The sequence below is a fragment of the Podarcis vaucheri genome, assembly GCF_965113315.1.
Source record: "Podarcis vaucheri genome assembly, chromosome: 2".
NCBI lineage: Eukaryota > Metazoa > Chordata > Lepidosauria > Squamata > Lacertidae > Podarcis > Podarcis vaucheri.
The window spans coordinates 88,102,767-88,124,141 of NC_138760.1; the positions used below are offsets into that span (position 1 = coordinate 88,102,767).

Genomic DNA, 21,375 nt, shown 5'->3' on the forward strand with positions numbered 1-21,375 from the left:
AAAACAAACATTCAGTTTAGAGGACAATTTGTTTTGCAGACATTAAAGCAAGTTCGCCTTCTCTCAAAAATGTAATCCAGAACGTGAACATGAAAGAACAATGTTTTCACTTGCGCTTGGTTGTTAAAATCTGAGTCATGCAGTAGAAGGAAAGTAAACAAAGAATATGAATTTGACAGTGGATGATGAGGGGAGGAAAAGAATCCAGCATAATTTACACAATTCACTCTGTGGAATTTGCTATAACGGGAATCCTAGCACTGTACTATTATCAATAACTAGCAGTGACAGGAACACAAACTAGCATGCATATCATGAATCAGTTTTAATTCTGCTTATCTTGGAAACACAGAGTGCCCAGGATTTTCTGTTTTATTGCAAATGTATGCATGTAGTGAACTTTCCAGAATTCTTCAACCAATCTTTTAAGAAAACTTGCCATTTTACATAGTGTGATTCTATGCTATCAGCTCAGCCCTGAGCTGGTTGAGTTGCATTTTGTGCAGTGTCATTCATTCATAAACAAAATAACTCTTCGATAAACAAATGAAATACAGGCGTTGCTCAATTACACTGGGATTACATTTGCGGACTCCATGCACATACGTGAAAAGTGGGGAGGAGGGTGCTGTTGAGAGAGACTGGGAAGCATCTCTTTCTTGGCAGATCCCGTTCATCCCACCTGAGCCCAGAACTGGAAAGAAGACAACGTCCCTACTAGAGAGGAGTGGCAAACCAAGCTGATGGACTATGCCAAGATGGCAAAACTGACTGAAAAACTTTATAAAAGAATGGGAAACATTAGCAGGATTTTGATTTCACTTGTAGTGTAACAATTACTATGGATAATATGGATTCGGAGGGATCTCTGTACATGGATATATATTTGGATTCTTTTCTATAACTTTGTATTTGTAAAACCAAATAAAAAAGTTTTTTTTTTTTAAAAAGGAAGTTGCTGGATACAACTTAATTTTACTTAGTTTCTCCCCCACCCCCACCCCAATAATATTACTGCCTGATTGTGGGGTGGGAAGGAAGAGGGTAATGATGATCAGAAGGCAGAGGGACTCTCAAGTCCTGCCCCAGGAACAAAACTGACATGAACGAATGAACGAAGGGCAAGCAGACAGGCAGAGGCATGGAGCACTGCCCCCACCCCCTATGCAACGGCTTTGCTGGCCAGGAAGAAGGAAGCCAAGGAGGGTGAATGAGTGAGGGGTTGCGCCCCGCCCCTCCCCGCCCCGCCCCCTACTCTTCAGCTCTCTACCACTCTTTTTGTGCCATTTCTCTACCATTTCCTGGTTCAAATTATATATTTATTTCATGGCAGTGCACACTAACACTGTTGCGAGCAAATGCAATGCGTGTAAGTGGCAGATGCCTGTATAGTGCATTGAAGCTATAATCCTAAACACAGGAGGTTAAGCTTGATTGGAATCCAAGAGTTTCACTTATAAGTAAATGTGTTCAGAATCAGGATGCAAGATGCAAGAATAATATTCACTGCAGAGTATCAGTGTCAAGCAAAAACTGAATATTTATTCACTGGACGAAGATCATCATACTTTTGACTTCACAGAATGCTATAACAGACCACTCAAATGGACATTTATTTGATATAAAATGTCTATTGCTGTCACTATCACATCATCTGAAAATTAGCACTTAATACCCATAAGCCACCAAAGAAATTACTACATCCATGCTAAAGTTTAAATGACTCCCCTAAATATTTATTCAGGGGAAGAATAAAGGAAATATGCTGCTGAAGCTGAGAAGCCATCTTTCAATGTTTATTAGAAAACAGATAAATATAGTCAGGTTTCTTAGATACTACTAAGCAAAGGAAGCATGAACTCTGGGTATACATACAAAATCACTTAGTTGCCCCTTAACACATAAATACATAAAAGTATACACCTTAAAAATAGGGTATAGGTAAAGGCGCCCTGACCATTAGGTCCAGTCGTGGCTGACTCTGGGGTTGCGGTGCTCATCTCGCTTTACTGGCTGAGGGAGCCGGCGTACAGCTTCCGGGTCATGTGGCCAGCATGACTAAGCCTCTTCTGGAGAACCAGAGCAGCGCACGGAAACGCTGTTTACCTTCCCGCCAGAGCGGTACCTATTTATCTACCTGCACTTTGACGTGCTTTCGAACTGCTAGGTTGGCAGGAGCAGGGACCAAGCAACGGGAGCTGACCCAGTGAAATAATAGCAAACATCTTGGACAAATTCATATAAATGTTTAATTAAGTAAATATACAAATATACTGTTTATCAATGAAGCTGTGTTTTCTGAGATACAGTTATAATTTAAGATGAAAATAAAGCCCATACAAAACATTAATCCACCTTTATGGCAATTGTTGAAATGATAGGAGAAAAACAAATAGCTATTCTTGGTGAAGTCTGCCCCCTGCTGTTCAGTGTTGTTAAATCCCCATTATAGAAAGAATAGTTAAAGAATGTAGAACAGCACCACTTTACACAGGAATCAGATAAGAATGGTCTCCCTTGAAGAAATGTTTCACATCTGAACACACTGTGCAAGAACAGCTTAATCAAAAAAATCTGTTTGTTTAGAATAGGGACAAATGTAAGGTTCTACACTTAGGAAGAACCAGATGCACAAATAGAAGATGGGGAGCACCCGGATTGCCCGTAGTACATGTGAAAAGGATCTAGGGATCTTAGTAAATGACAAGCTTAACATGAGTCAACAGTGTGGTGCAGCAACAAAAAAAGTTAATGCTATTCTAGGCTACATCAACATAAGTACAGTGTCCAAATAAGTAACAGTACCACTCTATTCTGCCTTGGTCAGACCACACCTGTGTCCAGTTCTGGGAAGCAAAATTTAAGAAGGATATTGACAAGCTGGAATGTGTGCAGAAGAGGGCAACCAAGATGATCAAGTGTCTGGAAACCAAGCCTTATGAGGAATGGTTGAGGGAATTGGGTATGTCTAGCCTGGTAAAGAGGAGACTTCAGAAATATGATAGACATCTTCAAATATCTAAAAGGCTGTCAAATGGAGGATGGAACAACCTTGTTTTGCTCCAGAGGCAAAGGACCCAAACTAACTGATTAAGATAGATTTCAACTAAACATCACTAAGAACTTTAATGATAAAAGCTGTTCGACCATGGAACAGACAGGAGGTGGTGGACTTTCCTTCTTTGGAGATTTTTTTTTAAGCAGAGATTGGATGACTATCTGTCATGTATAATTTAGTTAAGATTCCTGCACTGCAGGGGGTTGGACTAGATGACCCCTCAAAGTCCTTTTCAACTCTACAATTCTGTGTTTCTATGAAATCTAGTGTCTATAAATATTAAGCACAACTCTGGTGGAGAGGAAATCCTGCAAAGTGTTTCAAAACAATTTTTGAATGAATCTTCTAGACATAACATAAATTAAATATATGATCCCACTCAAACTCTCGATGTGGATCACAATTCAGCATCTCTGCAACATACAAGGAAGTTTTATTTGAGAAGCAAAACACTCTTTCTAGCCAATAAAGCATTTCTGAGTACGCAAAGCATCTTTCTTTTCACAGAACAGAAAACCACAGATATGTGTGTTTTGGAACAATCCAGACTAATTCTCTATCTCAGAATACTTTTTTTGAGGGGGGGGTTTGAGAAGACTTTGATCCTAGTTACTATTCTCTGCACCTGAATATCTACAACCATACAAGACAATGTCAATTTAGTCAGTCACATCCATTGCTTCCCCACATTTTCCCAAAAACATTTTTTGATGTTAGAGTCAAGCTCATTGTTAAAACTATACAAACAAATGCATTGAACAATGCACTTTGTCAATGTAATACAAGTTATATTTCACCACCTGGTTGCAAGATCACCTCTAAATATTCCTTGATGTATACTTAAATAACCACTGTCATTATCTAATGGCCGTGGGCCAATTTGATGTTAAAGGCAGAAGGGAAAGCACAAGTAAGGAGTTGGAAACTGTTACCAACCACTCCATCCACACTTGTCTGAAGCTCTGCTCCATAGCTATACTGGAGGTAGAAAGGAATAGCACAGGGAGGGCTGGCAACAGCCCTTGTGCTGTGGTTCCATGGGTGAATGGGACAGGTGGGTTGAACAGCCCACCTATCAATCATGTGATCTCATAATGATGCAGTGTGGTTGACAGATGGGTTGTCCCACTCACCTGTCAAAGCTGGCCCATGTGGCTTGCTACCCCTGATATAGTGTCCGTGTCTGCCCTGTCCCACTATCAACCTGCTGTTAGCTAGCTGGCCTATATTTAAATCATGGGTGGCCAATCTGTGACCCTCCCGCCCCAGACTAGAACTCCCATCATCCCTGAATAGTGGCCAGACTGGCCAGGGCTGATGGGAATTGGAGCCCAACAACATCTGGAGGGCCACAGGTTAGCTACTCCTGTAACATCACCCATCCTCATTTTGCAGTCCTATCCTTAGATGAGGGTTGGATGATCTAAGTTCCAACCTTACTATTTTATGAAACATGACTGAGGCCACATCTCAAGATGCCTCCTAGGCAGAGTCAGCTGAGAAATTATTTGATAAACAATCCAACAAGGGGAGACAAAGTAGAAAAGAATGAGTTAAGCTGCACCAGACATCTTTTTAAATGTAATGGCTATACTATTACTTCTGCCAAGAATTTCCCAAAAGTTGTTCTGTGGAATATTGTTTCTCTTGTACTTCTGCAAATTTTTGGCAATTCCTGATGGAAATGGCAACTCCCTTACTTGGTTTCAGAGTTTTTGTGCAATACTTTAAAATCCACATAGCTAAAAACTGTGCCACAACAAAAAGAGGAAGTAGAGAGAGCCAGAACAGAAAGCAAACTGAATTCTCAATCACGGTTTCACTGCAGGGAAGCTATTAACTTTGGAATTGATCTTTTGAAGTGTCAAACACATGTAAATTTATATATTGTATGCAGCACTTTGCTCAAATTAGGGAACATAAAGTACATGTTAAGCAGCTTCCCCATACAAGGCTACGGCTTTATACTATACAGTACTGTTTCCCATTCTGTAATGCACAGTGCAAATACTACATTGTGGGAAATAATAAAAATAATATTGCCAGCATCATATGAATCTATGGAGTGGTTGCATTTAGCATACTGGTCTGCCAGCCCAAGATCTCAAGGTCTCAAGATGATATTTTAGGTAACCTGGGCCTAACAAGTACCCTCCATGTTCAGAAGTCACTGAATAGCCACTGCTAAGAAGCAAAAGGAAAGGGATGTTGCCTTCACACCACATATGTGGGCTTCCCATAGTCAACTGGCTAACCACTGTAGAATGCACATGCTGTTTTAGATACACTTATGTTCTGATCAGGGGTGTTAACTTGAATAAAATATTGTGGGGCCCAGGTAAGCCCCACCCTGCATACCTGATCACATGACAAGGGCACACACAGCATTTGAATGGGAATGCCCATCAACTTTGGGAGGCAGCCCCCTCAAATATATTATTGTGTGGGCTGAAACCCCCACAGCCCCTAGGAGTTAGCTCCTATGGTTCTGGTGCACAAAAGCATTTTTGAGGCAAAAATGTGCAGTAGACCAAGCAGTCCCTTTGGGCTGCTCAAAATGTCCTGTAAATTATTCTTTAAATGCTAGTTCTGCAAGGGATTAATCAAAAACTACAACTTATTTCCATGCACCTGGATCGTGGTAACTGCATCAAACATCAGAGGTAATGAGCTAATGTCAAATAAACTGCTTTCTGTGAATCTTTATCCCCATGATGTTTTTATCGTGTTAGTCTGTTCTGAGTATTTTTCCACTTAAGCCTGAGGTTCATGTGAATTTTTATTTGCTTCTGGAACCTCTTTTCCTTTTGTCATAAGGCCTATTTTTCTGAGAGCATATATGAGAGACTGAGATCACCTTCTGGACTGCCATCATGTTAACCATTAAAAAACAATGTTTTGCAGTCATTTCTGGGCGTGCAGTACCAGAACTGTTACGCTATGTGACTCATGTTCTCCAAGTGAATCCTCAACTTAACAGGCTCTTTGCCCATTTTCTTGCAACAACAGCTTCCAAGAGCTTTAGAATCCCATGCAATTGTTTCTATTATAAGAACTTAAATCTACTGCTGTTAGGGACACAACATGTACAGCAAGGTATTAAATGTGAAATTCCACAGTGTTCCAGAACAGAAGATTTTAAATTTGGTGAACATTACTGCTTTGCTATACAGTACTTAATGTAACATCCATAAGGCATGAAAAGAATACTCTCTCATTACTTCTTCATTATAAGCTTCAGAAATCACACACACAAATCAACATCAATTGAGGAGAGTTAAATATGAAATCAATCAGCACAACACAATATCACTTGACAATATGATAGTGGCAGAGAAAGAAAAATCCTGCCATTAATGTTTTGGTGGCCATCCGAACAAAGCTTAAGTTGATTTGAGCATGAAAGTGTTAAACAGGAGTTTAAATGTCTGTAGTCCTCCAGTGATTGCTGGACTGCAACTCCCATCATCACTGACCATTGTTCATGCTGGTAGGAGAAATCTAAGTGGGGGTCCCCAAAGATCTGTACTGAGACCTGTGTTTTTTAACTTCTACTTGTGGTTATTTATTAATTTATAAATCAACTCTTACATACTGTACCTCTCAACATAATTTACAAACAAGCCATAAAAACTGCTTAAAATATTTTTTAAAAAGAACAAAAAATTACTTGTTATGTGTTCATTTAATGTGTTTGAGAAATGGATCTTAGAAGTGTACTGAATAATGCATAGTGGAGAAAACTATGGCGTAGTTTCTCTTTTAGATCCATCTCCACAAATATCAAAGAAAACTCCTGGTTCATGACTCCAGTCTGTCTTGCGCATGTAAACAGAGCCAGTTCCACTTGGAATACTATCATCTTGTAAATGGGACAAAAACTAAACAGACTGGAATTCTGTCTTTGCTCACTAGAAAATGTGGGCTAAGACAGTAAGAAATGATACAAATTCAAGGCCAATGGGTGGTTTTTTACATTAAAAATAGCTTTTCGTCTCTAAACCAGTTCTGTAATCAGCTATTACATACAGAAGGTAAGAATTTAATCTCCCTCCTTCCAGATTCTAGGTCCACAATGTGCTCTCAAAACATAAAAAGTAACAGAATGAAGGGTCCCAGTTTTCCTGAAAAGTAGCAGTGGGCAAATACAGTAGATAATTACCCTGCCTAGCACTGCTTCAAATGAGGGAGAGGGGAATTAAAAATGTACAGATTTAGTCACCCTTCTGCCCTATAACGATTTGACCCTTGCTTGTTGAAACTCCTAATCCTACCTTGCTCTAATACATGATAAACAGAAAATCAGTGATGACATGAATAACATACCTAGCAGTCACTGAAAGCTTGAATATCACTCAAGTCATTCCAATTTGTACAGACTTCTGAGGTTTGTCCAAGAACACTTATTTACCAATACTGAAGAGGGGCTCTACATGTGTTCTATGCTCCATTGAGATTGGGATCCCTCCACTTATGCGAGGGTTACGTGCCAGGCCCTCACACACATACGGTAAGTGAAATCATGTAAAGCAGGAGACACCCACCAAAAAGCCTCTAAATACCTATTTTCCCCTCCCTATCTCTAATCCAAATCAAAATATTGAGAGTTGAAACTCCGTGACCAGCTGGAGGCTTGAGGATATGCAGGAAAGAGGCTGCTGCTGCTGTGCTACCCTGTGCACCAGGTGTTAGGCAGGGAGGCTGCGCAGCCTAAACAAAGCCCTAATCTCTTTGGGACTTCCTCTGCCCTCACTGACATCCTCTTCGGGCTCTGGGGAGGGTGTCCCCACAAGCCATGAGGAGTATCCAGCTCTCCCCCACCATTTCCTGGTATGATTCTTTCTATTTATTTATTTATTTATTTATTTCCCTACAGAGTCATGAATGAGTAGAATGCCTGTATAACATGCTCAGAAGGCTCACTTCAGTGAGTGACTGGCCTTGTATAAAGTTACTACACAGACAAAAGTCCACTTGGAATACCGCTTAAAGAGGAATAAGTGATTGCATGCACCAGGCTTATATTATGCTAACAGTAAACTAGCAAGGGGGGTGGGGACTTCTATCCCAGTCCAGTCCCTGCTATAGTAGTTTCCTATATGCAGGGTGGGAACCCCCTCCCATTGCGTATCTGAAATGTGACGTACAAACACATCATCAGCACATCTGAAATGGCCTGAATCCATTGTACCCCTACAAGACCCTCTTATGTTATTCTTTGTAGAAACTAGCCTAGGGTTACTAAACTGAAGACACAAATATAAACATTGTATTCTTTCCATTCAAAATGAAGGCTGCATATCATCCTTTGTCCTCCTTACTTCAAAACTACAGTACTGTACAGGTATCTGTTTGCCTCATGTATATTCTTTCTCTCGTGAGAAATGCAACAATCCAAGAAAAAAGGTTGCCTTACCATGTTGTGTTTTCTTCCGTCTCTCTTTGGGCACACTGGCTTATCACTGTAGGGCTGCTTATAAGAATGGCAGGTCTACTAGTGTTCATTGCCCTTAAAGAAAATACAAGCCTGGATTGAGCAATTAAAGAAAACAATTTACACATGAACACTTCCACATATCTATGAAATTTTTACTATTGTCTCCTCAGTGCAAGTGAACAAGATTGCTTTCCCTATCAGTAGCAGTTAAAAGGTAGGCAATGGATTGCCACAAATACGGTAGAACTAAGAGCACCCCTGTTCAGATACACTTTCTTTCTTCTCCATTTGCTAGCAGCCTGGCAAGCATCAGAGTCAACTACAGGGGGGGGGAGGGGGGTCCTGAAGCTGGTGGACACTTACTTCTGCATACTTCATTTTCAAGCCACTTCAAAGAAACACACACACACACACACACACACACACACACCATTGCAATGAAGATTACTGTCAATGCTACTGTGATACTGTTCTATCCTCCCCAATATTCTTAATTAGCTTCTGAACTCTGGCAGCAGCTCAGCAGCAACAAGGAGCAAAGAACAATGCAAAAGATGCAAAACAACAAATCTGATACCCATTAATGTTTGTTGCAACTGCAAGCCCCCAACAGGGGAATCTGATTTTTCTACTATGCAAAAAGTTGGGGTAAGGTATATTTGTCATGAATGATTGAGGTGGAAATGAGAAACAAGCAGAGTTTTAGTTGTATAATAAATAAGTCAACTGAATGTTAGGCCTTGTTTTGTCAACTATCCCCTCCTCAAAACAGCTAACACAATTTGCCTTTTGTTTTTATCTCTGAGTGTGTGCCAAGACAGTTGGTGTCAGTAGGATTATGCCCACAGGCTATGCAAAGCAGAAGTGCTTGAAAAGCAGCATTCAGAGCTAGCTCATTACTGTAATATAATATTCAATTTCTAACATTAAGTTTTAGCACTGTAAATGTGCCAGCAATATTCACCCTCATTACTAGGTCTTTCAAATAAAATTGCAAGTAGATTTAGAAGCTACCATAAAATATTACCGACCACAATTACTGCCAAACTACAATGAATGAGGGCTCCAATACAAAGGTGGCTTGTTGGTTATGAATAAAGCCTGATCTCAGCCCAGGCAATTTCCACAGCCCACCAAGAGACACACAAGTCACAATGCAAACTAGAAGTTGCTTTCAAGAGAGTCACATAATTTGCCAATAAGTTGCATCAGCAATGAAAGGTTTCTACTTCTTTATTGACTCTGCTCCTTTGCTTTTCCTGGAATAATACTTTCTTAAGTGCTTTCAGAATAAAACAAAATAGCATAAGAAATGAAAATAGAGACAGGCCCATCCCCTGACCTACAATCAAATGCATATACTGTAATAATAATAGTAAAGGCAAAGGGACATGGAAGAACCTTATCTAACAAGTTATATTTAAAAACAAAAACATACCTTTAAACCATACTGGAAAATCAAAACTGAGGATTATGTTCTAGTATCAGGAGATGATGCACTCCAAAGATAAGGAATACCACAAGGAAAAAAGCATACTATAAGTAAAGCATACTATAAGGCAAAAAGAGACAGGGAATATAAAGTGACCAGATAAATAAGAATGATTATAATAAAGATAAATAAGCTAACAAAATTGATGTCTACATGGAAACTAAGCCCAATTCAAGAAAAAAGAAGAGATACCTGGATAAAAATTAGACCTAATAAAAACCAATGTGAGCAGCAAAATTTAAGAAAGGAAAGCAGCTGAAGATAAGAAATGATAAGCCTATATAAAAGGGCACTGCAATAATGAAGTGCAGACAGTGGGTGATAATCAACCAGTCTGTCTTTTATTTTCAGCTGATACCCCCAAAGCTCAAAGATATGCAAGAGTGAGAAATGAAAAGGAAAAGGAAAAGAAAAGGATGAAAAGAAACATCAGAATTAAACTTCCAAACAAATGGGAATTTCTTTACACAACTCCCCCACAAAAATAAAAGGTTAAAAGGGACAGAAGTGGAACTACGATGTCATAAGAAATTTCAGTTTTGTATAAATTTCATTTTTAAAAAGACATCCATGAGAACACAACCACAAGGCAAGCAAGTATATTAGCAAAAGGCAGTGATGTTAAGAATGGAAAGATACACTTGTGTGTTATCAGAAAAAAATGAAGCCAAAATATTGTAGAAAGCAATATAAATTAATAAGGACTGCTATAAATTGAATACAAAAATAAACAACACCCTAGGACACCCACAACAGAAATAGTGAAAGAAGAAGAGAAACAAGACATGGAGCAGAAAACCTGCAGAGGGGTTGACAATGTCAAGTGGCAACCCTAAACACTACAGGCCCGTGTCTTGTGCTAGTGAATTAAACACTATGCATCTAGAAAAGATTATGAGGAAAGCCATTAACTGTATTTCCCACAAAATGTTAAAACACAGCTATTTTTCATGCAAGTATTCCATTGATACTAACAGATTCCATCATTAGCACTGAACCAGCTGTTTCCTGACCTGCTTGGCCCTTATGCACACATTCCCTTTTGTTAAAACGTCTGTTCTTCCAAAGCCACTACCCATGTAAGTAGCCCAGAAGGTTCTACAGAAGGTTCACAAACAGAAAGGAGAGTTTTCCTCTCTGTGTTTGGGGACCCTCCTTTATCAGGGCTTCTGATAACACAGAGGGTTCTGCATCCATTAAAGTGAACATGAGTAAAAGACCCCTGCAGGCATTACTCATGCCATGTAGGGAGGATCGGGGGGGGGGGGGGCTAAGCATACAGGGAAATACATGCAAGAAGATAGGGCAGGAGTGTTGGTGAGAGCAGATATGGGGGACTTGCAGGAAGCAACTTGGTGGGGTGGGGGGGGGAGATGGAATTGAAGTCCAATTATGCAAGGGGAAATCCAATGCACAATCCATCAGCAATTGATGTAACTAAGTATGTTTGTATTTTACTCACTTTGTACATGAAACTTACTCTAGTTCCAAATAAAGCACATATACATCTCATTGCTTGACTAGTTCTTTTGTTTATATTATTCTGGAAAACAGAAGGGAAAAATACAACCACAGAATCAAATGATGGACTACACCCAAGTAATATAGGGCATCTGCTTTGAAGCCACTTGCAAAAATAATTTCATGAACATGTCCCAGCAGGTACAGATTAGTCAGCACACCAACATCATCTGCAGTAACACCACCAAATACATCCTCAGACTCTGGCTTTCCTCCTTATGTATGTATGCAAACACACATCTGAACACACAAGCATGTGATAAATGGGAGGGTCCTGGCTGTTGGGTGACTTATGTGTAATTACACCTAACAAGCTAAGAATCTGCAAGGAGAGTTCTTGATTGTCAATCGTACTTTAGGAATACAGCACTGAAAATTGATATTTTAAATGGAAACTTTTGCTATTGCGGACAGAGAGATATACAGTACACTTTTTTGTGGGGAGGAAGGCAATTCTATTTCATTCCCCCCGTTCCTGAAGTACTTATGTGGTCTCCTCTGTAATATAACACAATTGTAGCGAATATTATTAAAATGTTCAATAGCTGGAGCTAGAATTTTACAGTGCAATCCCATACAGGTCTACTCAGAAAAAAATGTCACTGGGTTCAATGGTGCTTATTCCCTGGACTGAATCCTAAGGATTTCTGCCCAATTATTTTTCACATAAAGAAAGGTAATGTACAGTATCCCTCATACTTAAAACAAAATCCATCATACCAGCTGGATGCAGAAGTACCTAAACACAAAGGGAAGATGTACCAAGTATGGATATCCCATTGCTTTAAACCCTTAAATGTCAATAATTGATACATAGGTCCCCAATTCTACATCACTGTATGTTAGCTAAATACTTTTAGATTTGCAGAACTGAGATTTTAGGTCTGCTTCTTGCAATATCACTACTACTAGGAATAAATAGCCCTAAAAACAACATCAACCATCCTCAAGAACTTTTCCCAAAGATAACAACTTAATAATCAAGTGTTCTGACCCACTTAGTGGTCTTTTCCCAACTCCAATATATTTAAATAAGCAGTTTACAGAAGCCTAGACATTCAAACTACATGTTACATGCTCAGATCCTGTTAAAAATGATGTACAAAATAATAAAATGCAAGGCAGAGAATAGTGGTTGCATGTGCCAAAGTTTTGATCAAGATATCTTCCTGATCTCAAAACGTTTAGGACTTTCAAGTCCAAACCAGTACACTGAGTGGGAGCACAGATGAGATGTGCTTTCTGCCATGTAGCCAACTGCAGTTAACAACCTAGTTACTCCATTCTAGATCAACTTAAGTTTCTGAATACACTTCAAAGGCTGAATACACCATGTAGAGTACATTACAATAATACAGTCCAGAAGCTATCAGGCCATGTATCAAAATGATCAAAAATAAAAGATTTGTTTTAGGCTTAGCATGATGTGTGAGCCAGGCCTCTGCCCTGAAAGACAAATGTAATAATGTTTAAAACCCCTCATGTGAGTGACAGATACATAAACTACTAATTGGAAGCTGTTTCAAAACTCCAACCACAAAAAAACACACATTTCTCTCAGGAAAATTGCCCTTATTTTCTAAGTAATTATCTCCCTATTGGCCCTAATCCAACATGGAGAATGTTGAAACTTCCAAAACTATATACTCCCAAAGAGTCAAAGGACTATCTGTGATGATATGATATAGATAAATGCTTGCAGAATAGGGTAATGAGACTCTGTAGTAGAAGCTTACTGGGTATTCATAGCTCACAACAACCCACCACACTTGGGTCTGTCATGCACAATTGTACAAATGCATTCAAAAGAAGAATAAAGTTGAAGCAAGACACCAGCTATCAGTTTAGATAGTCAAGACATCAATCCTCTTGCCAAGACTGCACCTAAACCTAGGGCTTTTGGAAGCAACCAGGTGGTGCCAGAGTCCTATTAAATCCTCTACTTTTATATAAAATCTGGTGATGTATTATAGCACATTAAAAACTAACAGATGAACAAAGCAATCCAGACTATAAGAAGCCAGTGTAAATTACCCTGGGGTGAATTATATTAGTGCAATTTATCCCTATTTAGCAGCTGGGATACTTTGTGAATAATGGCAGGATATCAATTTAATAAATCATTATTTTAAAATGATCTAAGCCTGACAGAGGGAAAACAAGTGTTTAAAACAGAGTTTGACTTACACCACCCTTTCTGCCAGTGTAAATTCTGCTGGGTTGCTGAATTGAGTTTGGAATAGGGGTAAGTGTTCCTATGCCCTGTCCCAACCCTGCCAAGGCCCCAGAACACCACTTCTTCAGGACCTATCCTGGCCTTGGCTCAGTCAGCTTCAGGTGAGCCAGGATGGTGGAGTTGAGGTGTCCAGCTAAGCTGAGGTGTCCAGCTGATGAGCGACAACCAGAGATCCACCTATTCCAAACTCCACTCATCCCGGCAGATCTTGGTTTTGGATTTCTCCCTTACTGTGGCATAAGCGTTTCTGGACTAGAATCCAGTTCAATCATTTACACAAAGTGCTAACCATAAAAGTGCTGCCAAAAGGACAGGAAATGCAATAGGCATCACCTGTGTGACATTTTTGTGCAAACCTGAAGAAGTATATAAGACTGTGTTCACCATTATTATTATTATTATTATTATTATTATTATTATTATTAATTGTATTTATGAATCACTGTTCTTTGACCAGAGCCCAGGGCAATACACAAACAAAGGATTAGCAACATGATTACAGCATTACAAACACAAAATCAAAATATTCATAAGGTAACAGTAATTAAAAACACAGTTATTACCATGTAAGGTGGGAAAAGCCTGGGTAAAGAGAAACATCTTTAGTTGATGTTTTTAGAATCCCTACAGCAAAGGGAAAAGATGGAACTCCAGAGTGAGACGGTTCAAGAACTGAGGCCCCACTACAGAGGTCTTCTGCAAGTCCCCTCATCACAACAAATCCTCATAAGGATTACAAGCAATGCCCCATTCTGCCAATCTTAAGGATAAAGTCAGCTGGTATTCACAACAACAATAACTGGTGATGCCTGTCAATTGAGGGGAACACTTTAGGCATCTGAGGCTGGCTCTGTTCCATGAAACCTTATGCTACCATAAACCTGCTATTCTTGAAGGTGTCATAAAACCTTTTAGTTTTTTTTGTTTTGTTTTTTACCTGGCATGCATTTCTTCTAGGCATACTGGTTTCTAAGCTATAATAAAAGAAGCAGCTAGACACTTCAGGTCACCATTATGAAGCTCCTACTATGTTCTCCCAAGTGAGTCCTGCAACAAATTGTTTCAATATATCCTCCTCACCTCAACAGAAACACCCATGTTCAGGGTGCCAGGCAGCCAGGGAACCACTTCCTACACCAGGATACTGTAAGATTTAAAGGGCTCCTGAAGGTCACTAAGCATGTTCAGTCCTCATTGGGCTATTTTCTTCCCCTCTTTAGGTTTTCTTAAAAACATGTTTTGCATTTCTGTATTTCTCAGCATGTACTTGAGAATGTTAGTACTTTGTTTCTCTGGACCTAACTGCACATTAAATTAAATGTGGAGTGTGCAGAATCATCAGTGTTTCTCAGCAAGATTAATACTAAGCACTGGGGTGATTTTCAATGGTACCAATAGCAGCTTTTTTCTAAGGTAAATGTTGAAGGGGAGGTTATTTTCCTAGTGATTATGGCTGTTGAGGGCTTAAACTTTGCAGTCCTGATTAAAACAGGGGAGGTCTGGATATAGTAGAAGTTCAACTATTTTAGTGTATGTGCTGTCCCAGAGTCTCACTGCACTCAAGATTTAGACCCTCCCTTTAATATTTGCATATATTAGCAACAACAGATAGGAATATTGAAACATATTATTTCAGTATTCAAGACCTGGCAGTTCAGTTTAGAAGTCTTGAACCAAGACATGTCACTACAGATCCACTTTATTAGATAATAAGATGCTCATCAACAAAATATTGCAAGTATATGTCTGCCACACCTACCATAAGTCACTACATCTTGTGTCATCTTAAAAAAGATGACAGAGCTGTATCATTTAAGTATCGATGTAAACTTTCAATCTGCTTTCAAGTGAAAGTGCATGCCAATACAAACTAACTTGCAGGAACAGTCCGCTTGATTTCACCATCTGAAGGTCCAATTTCTATTCTTCCGATATAAGACAAGGTACCATAAATCAATTGAGTCTTTAGGAAGTGTGAAATGTACTTTACTGTCACTTTTCAAATATTTCTAAGGCAGGTTAAGAAAAATGCTTAATTAAGTAAGTTCTTTTGAAAGTCAGATAGCAAGCCAATTTGGATCTTATTTTTAAAGAGAATTTCACAGAATCATAGAATTCTTGCGCTGAAATTTTACACCATTTAATTTTAAAAACCACTAACATAAAAGATATATTACTTTAAGACTGCTACTAATGCAGGGATGGGGAACCTCCCCCCCTTCAGATGCTGTTAGACTTCAGTTCCCATCAGTCCTAGCCAGTATGGCCAAAGGTCATGGATGATGGGAGTTGCAGTCCAACAGATTCCCCGTCTCTTCTCTAACGGCTACTTCACACTATGCATTCCGCAGCTGTGATGTTGCATGACCAAGTACATGCAAATCTGAAGCCTTGTTACTTGTTCTGGGAACCACAATGGTTGACATGAAGCTCTATACCTATACCACAACGTAGCCTATCAACATGTCAACATGTCTCTCGGTCTGTCATAATCATGCTGTCATAATGATCATGGAACTGGATCACATGAAGACATTCTTCATGTCAACCAGCCCCTATTTTCCCCCATTCCTGTACTAAGCATTCAGCTGTGCCATTACTGAAGTTCTTTTTTTTTTTTTTAATCTGACATGCTTAGCCAGTCAGTGCAAAATAGTAAAATAGCAAGAGGTGGTGGACTCTCCTTGGAGATTTTCAAACAGAGGCTGGATGGCCATCTCTCATGTGTGACAGTTGAGATTCCTGCGTTGCAGAGGGCTGGACTAGATGACCCTCAGGGGTCCCTTCCAACTCTACACTTCTATAACTCATCAAGGAGCAGACGAGAGGGTAAACTAGGCAAACCTGCAGGAGCGCCTGTTAAAAATAAACTCATCTGATTTACTGCGAGAGCCTTCGCGGACAACAGACTACTTTTATCAGAAGGAAAAGGGGGGGGAGGACGCTTCTTATCATCCTACAGCTGGTGACTAATGGGGATAACTCGTCAGGAATTTGCCGGCACGCGGAGCAATTCCTGATGGAGGTAAACCCACCCACCCCCCGCAATCTCCAAGCAGGAAGATGCCCAGCTCTGTCACTTAGCCAAACCATTTGGCTATCGCCAAATACTATATAGCCTCCCTCTCTTCAGCCCATAACGGGCGTTTTCTGCATTCACAATAAAAAAGCTAGAGGGGTTGGGGGGGGGGAGCAGGAGCTCCCCTTGCCAGGGTGAATCTTTTAAACCTTCCGTCCTCGGCACATGATTGGGGGTTTCCGAGAACACGACGTCGCCTGGGGGGGGGGGGTGGCCGCTTCTGGAAACGCTCTGGGCGGGTTGCTGCTTTTGTTTTGGTCTTTCCAGTGCCAGAGAAGTTCCCTCAGCTCAAGCTGAGCAAAAACAACAAAAAACCCTGATCCTTTTTTTTCCCCACTTGACAGGCGGCGTCCCCGCCCCACTCTCGAAGCCCAAAGCTCTGCTCTCTCTCTCTCGGTTCCAATAAACTTCTGCGAAGGAACCGTCTCCCCGACCCCGCACAGCCTGTTGCTTCTGGCAGGCGCCGCTGCACGTCCCTTACCTGGCGCTTGGCGGCTCCTCTTCGTCAGCGCCCTGCATGGGAAGCTCTGGAGGAGGGGAGGCGGGAGCTGCCGGCAGACCGACCTGGCAACTGAGGCGCGGGGCCGCGCGAGGGGCGCCGCTTCCCCACCAGCCCGGAAAGAAAGGAGAAGCGGGTCTGCCAGTCGGTCCGTCAGGCCCCGGCCCGGTGGGCTGGTGGGCGGGAGCTGCTAATGGGAAAGCGAGGCGGCGGCAGGAGCGGCTTCCAGCCCCCTGTCAGGCAGCCGCGCGGAGCCGGGGGTTAGGGGGACTCCTGACAGGGCGGCCGCAAAAATAGAGAGAGAAGGGGGGAAATGAAAATAAATCTGCTAACTTCACCCGCCGCCGCCGCCGCGGCTCCCTCAGTTCACACACGAGGCCCCGCCCCCTTGGCTCGGCTCCTGGCGCGCAGCACCCGCCTCAGTTTTGAAACAGCCGCGACGGCGGCCACGAGCAGAAACGCTCGCTTCTTCGCCTCACGCCTCTTAAGCGCGCTAACCGCGAGTCGGGGCCCCGAGCCAGCGCGGGTTAGAGCGTTCAGACGTGGTTAGAGCGTTCAGACGTGACGGGGTTAGAGCGTTCAGACGTGACGGGGAGCGCTTTGCCCCCCGGCCGCTGTTGTTGGGGGCCTCTATTCCGCTCTCTTTTGGCCTCAGCATTGCGTCGGTTCGGTCAACCGAAAAGGTTTTTCCCTCTCGGGAAGAGTTCCTCGTGAGGGTAACGGTAATATCCCTCCGTGTCGGAGTTGGGTTTCTGGAAAAGGGGGACGGTTCCCGCGAACACGGAAGTCGCGCCTTGAGCTTCCCGGAGCCCTTCTGCCTCGTCTCAAAATCGGGCGGGGGGGGGGTCGCCGTCTTATTTATCAGTGCCAGGGGGAAATGTGGCCTGAAGCTGAGGTCTTTTGGTGTGTTTCTAACCTCTGCTTTTCTTAAAAGTTCCGTGGTTTTGAGTAAGGCTGGAGCAGAGGTTATGGAAGCAAGTGAGAGCAATGCTCACGAAAGCAGGGGTTTCTCCAAGCTGTATTTCAGAAAGCAGCTGAAAAAGCGGGTCAGTATGAAAAGTACGCTCCTTTCCTCCCACAGAGATGCACTGTTAAGGGCAAAACTACACGACTGGAGAAAGTGCAATGTGCCAACCTACCTTTGAAAGGGAGATCTGATTCAAACATGCCCAAACTTGAAAGACAGAAGCAGCAGGAAGTTTAAAAGGCTCAGCCCTGTTGACACCACCACACACTTGCTACGAATTATTCTACTATATTTACAAAGCTAAATGCAGTGGCGTAGCGTGGGTTGCCAGCACCCGGGGCAAGGCAAGTAATTTGCGCCCCCTAACCCGTGAGAGTGAGTGAGCCAGGTAGGGGCAGAGAGCTGCGAGTGCGAGTGTGCGCCCCCCCAGATGTTGCGGCCGGCCCCCCTGCACCCCCCACGCTACGCCACTGGCTAAATGGTTAATAGTTTTGCCTCGTTGCATATTTCATGCCTTTCTTTGTACTTTCAAGTGGTGGCTGCATGTGCTGCGTCAAATAAATTGACTTGCATGCACTTATCTGCATAATGAAAAGCTTTTCAAAGTGTGTCAGCCATGAGCTCTCTGCCTCACCACTACTCCACCCATTGGCTAAACTGCAGCGATGTCATGGAAGGTTTGTGAACATTTCAATTGTTCAGGATGAAGTTGTTAGCATTAGAATGCTGACAGTGCAGCTTCTGTAAGGAAATAAAGCTTCAGGAAATAAGAAGGTTAGGCAAGCAAATTTTGAAAGCTGGGAATTATAAACCAGGAAACAAGAGCAAGTAGGTTAAATAGAATTGGCTGAATTTTCCACATTGAACCATCTGGTCAACTTTTTTTCTGCTGGTTGCTGGAACAAGCAGCCTCGTCCCATAATTCTTTCCTTATAGATTCACTGAATGCAGTAAGACTTCCAGGTAAACTTTTATTTAACTGATGCAAAAGCAACGCCTAGGGTGGCTTACAATGTTTAAAGTTACAATTTAATAAAAACAACAGTTTGAAACAACCAAGGATTCTGGCTCAGCAGTTAAAACCAAGCATAGAAAGTAATAATAATAATAATAATAATAATAATTTATTTATACCCCACCCATCTGGGTGGGTTTCCCCAGCCACTCTGGGGGGCTCCCAACAGAATATTAAACAGAATAAAACATCAAACATTAATTTTTTTCCTAAAAAGCGAATTTTCTGCCACACACAACAAAGCCTGCTGGAATTCAAAGGTTTTTAGTAAACAATGAGATACAGAGCAGGAGAGAGCTAACCTTGGGACAATATGTTCCATAATCTAGGCATGGCAACTGAGAAAGCCCTCACAATATGATTGGGCTATAAATCTGCCTTACATTTAAAAAAAAAAACTAATCAAAAACTAATATGTAGTATGTTTACCCCATTTTTAGTTGAAAGCAAAGACATCAACAATTACTGTCCCTGAAAGGTTTATATAAAACACTTAGCATTTGTATAGGTCTTAAGGTAATTTAAATATATTCATATTTCTCCATAATCCTTAAAGCAAGGCATGGTCTGGATATGTGTGATGGTGCAACCTTGCTAAAGCTAGTAAGTGTAAGTCTGATCAGATGGGGAATTGCCTGGGAGTCTTAGCCTTTGAAGACTGTGGAAGACAGGTAGGATAAACATGTAATTTGACAGAGCTAGTCTGCTTTAAGGTAGGCTAATGCCATCACCCTCATAGTGCAGAGATAACAGTGGCTTGAGTTAGACCACAATAAGAATCGTCAAACTAATACTTTGCTGACTTGCCCTAACTTTACTCAGACTCTTGCTAAATTCAGTGAGAGTTATTACTGCAGCCTTAGCTGTCACACTATACTGACTTAGTCTTTATTTCCAAAGTGTTCTATCCTTAAAGCTACATATTTATTTATTCAGCAGTTTTATCTTGCTCCTTAACAATAAATTCTCTGGGCAGGGTACAAATTAGAAATATAACCTAAAATGAAAACACCAGCTAAAATATCATTATCCTCAGAATAAAGCAGCATAAAACCAGTAGTGCCCAGGGTCTAAAAAATACTCGGAAAGGTTTTTAAATGGAAAAGTCTGGGTTTAGAAGTTAAAAAGTAAATGACTGAAATCCCTCAATAACTGCTTTGGTGATTGCCCATAATCACAAGTTAAGCAGTAAGGGGGAGATCTAGGAAAAGATCAAGAGCTATATTTTTGGAAGTTATGCTGAATGGACAATCCTAAAAGAATCCCTGGAGGACTGAAGAGAGTTTTAAGGTTAACTAGGAAGATAGAGGTCTGTGGTAGTTATTATTGTTGCTCCTATTTAAAATATATGTTTATAAGCCACCATTATGTACCATGCAGAGAATTAGGATAGAAATAATACCTAATTTATTAAGTAAACATTTCTTCACACAGCCACAAGTGCAATGCAACATTCAGAAATGTATTGTGAATACAATAGACAGTTCATTCTTTATGGTTTCAGTTCAACACTTGCTTCATCTCCATCCCTAATTACTGTGCAGTATACAAGTGTTACCCTAAATACACACTGTGGCTTCCTTTTAAACCAACTCCTCCTGCAACACCTTGGCATGTTTGCAAAGACTATAATAACAAGCAGCCGGCTTCCTTCTTTCATGACTAATGTGGTTTTACTGGAACATTCACAGGTTCTCAACAGTGCAATCCTAAATATATTGTTACAAAAGCTGGGTGCCTGTCCCTTTCTCTGCCAAGTGGTGGCAAGAGCCCATGGGGTCCCAGGCACACACACAGGGTCTGTGTCCCTTTGGAGAATAGAAGGCATGGCAGAGACTGTCATGCTTTAAGAAATATGGTTTATTCACCTATTTACACCTTCAGTCTGCATGAAGGGAGTCCAGATCTTACGGCTTATACATTTCCAGAAGCGGCAGTGCAGGCAACCTTCAGTCTGCCTCCCTCAAAGATGGATCCTAGCTCCTCTCCTTTCTTCCTCTCAGAAACCCCTTGCCTTCCCCCAGACCAGTTACCCTGGCAACCTCCCAAATCCCCAGTCTCTGTTCACACC

General features: G+C 41.2%; 1 protein-coding gene across 4 annotated transcripts in view; it reads right to left on the reverse strand.

Annotated features, from left to right (window-relative positions):
- ARHGEF3 (Rho guanine nucleotide exchange factor 3) overlaps positions 1-17,495 on the reverse strand; it is a 104,463-nt gene extending 86,968 nt beyond the window's left edge. Inside the window, exons 1-2 of one of the 4 annotated variants that reach the window (XM_082209886.1) lie at positions 17,305-17,495; positions 8,475-8,567 (exon numbers count right to left, since the gene is read on the reverse strand). In XM_082209886.1, coding sequence (XP_082066012.1) covers positions 8,475-8,567; positions 17,305-17,342 — 131 coding nt within the window. In that variant the 5' untranslated portion in view covers positions 17,343-17,495. Of the gene's footprint in view, positions 1-3,994; positions 4,045-8,474; positions 8,568-17,304 lie in introns of those variants that run through there. The other 3 variants (XM_082209887.1, XM_082209892.1, XM_082209888.1) reach the window with 3 other exon arrangements.
- Between the last annotated feature and the right edge of the window lie 3,880 nt (positions 17,496-21,375).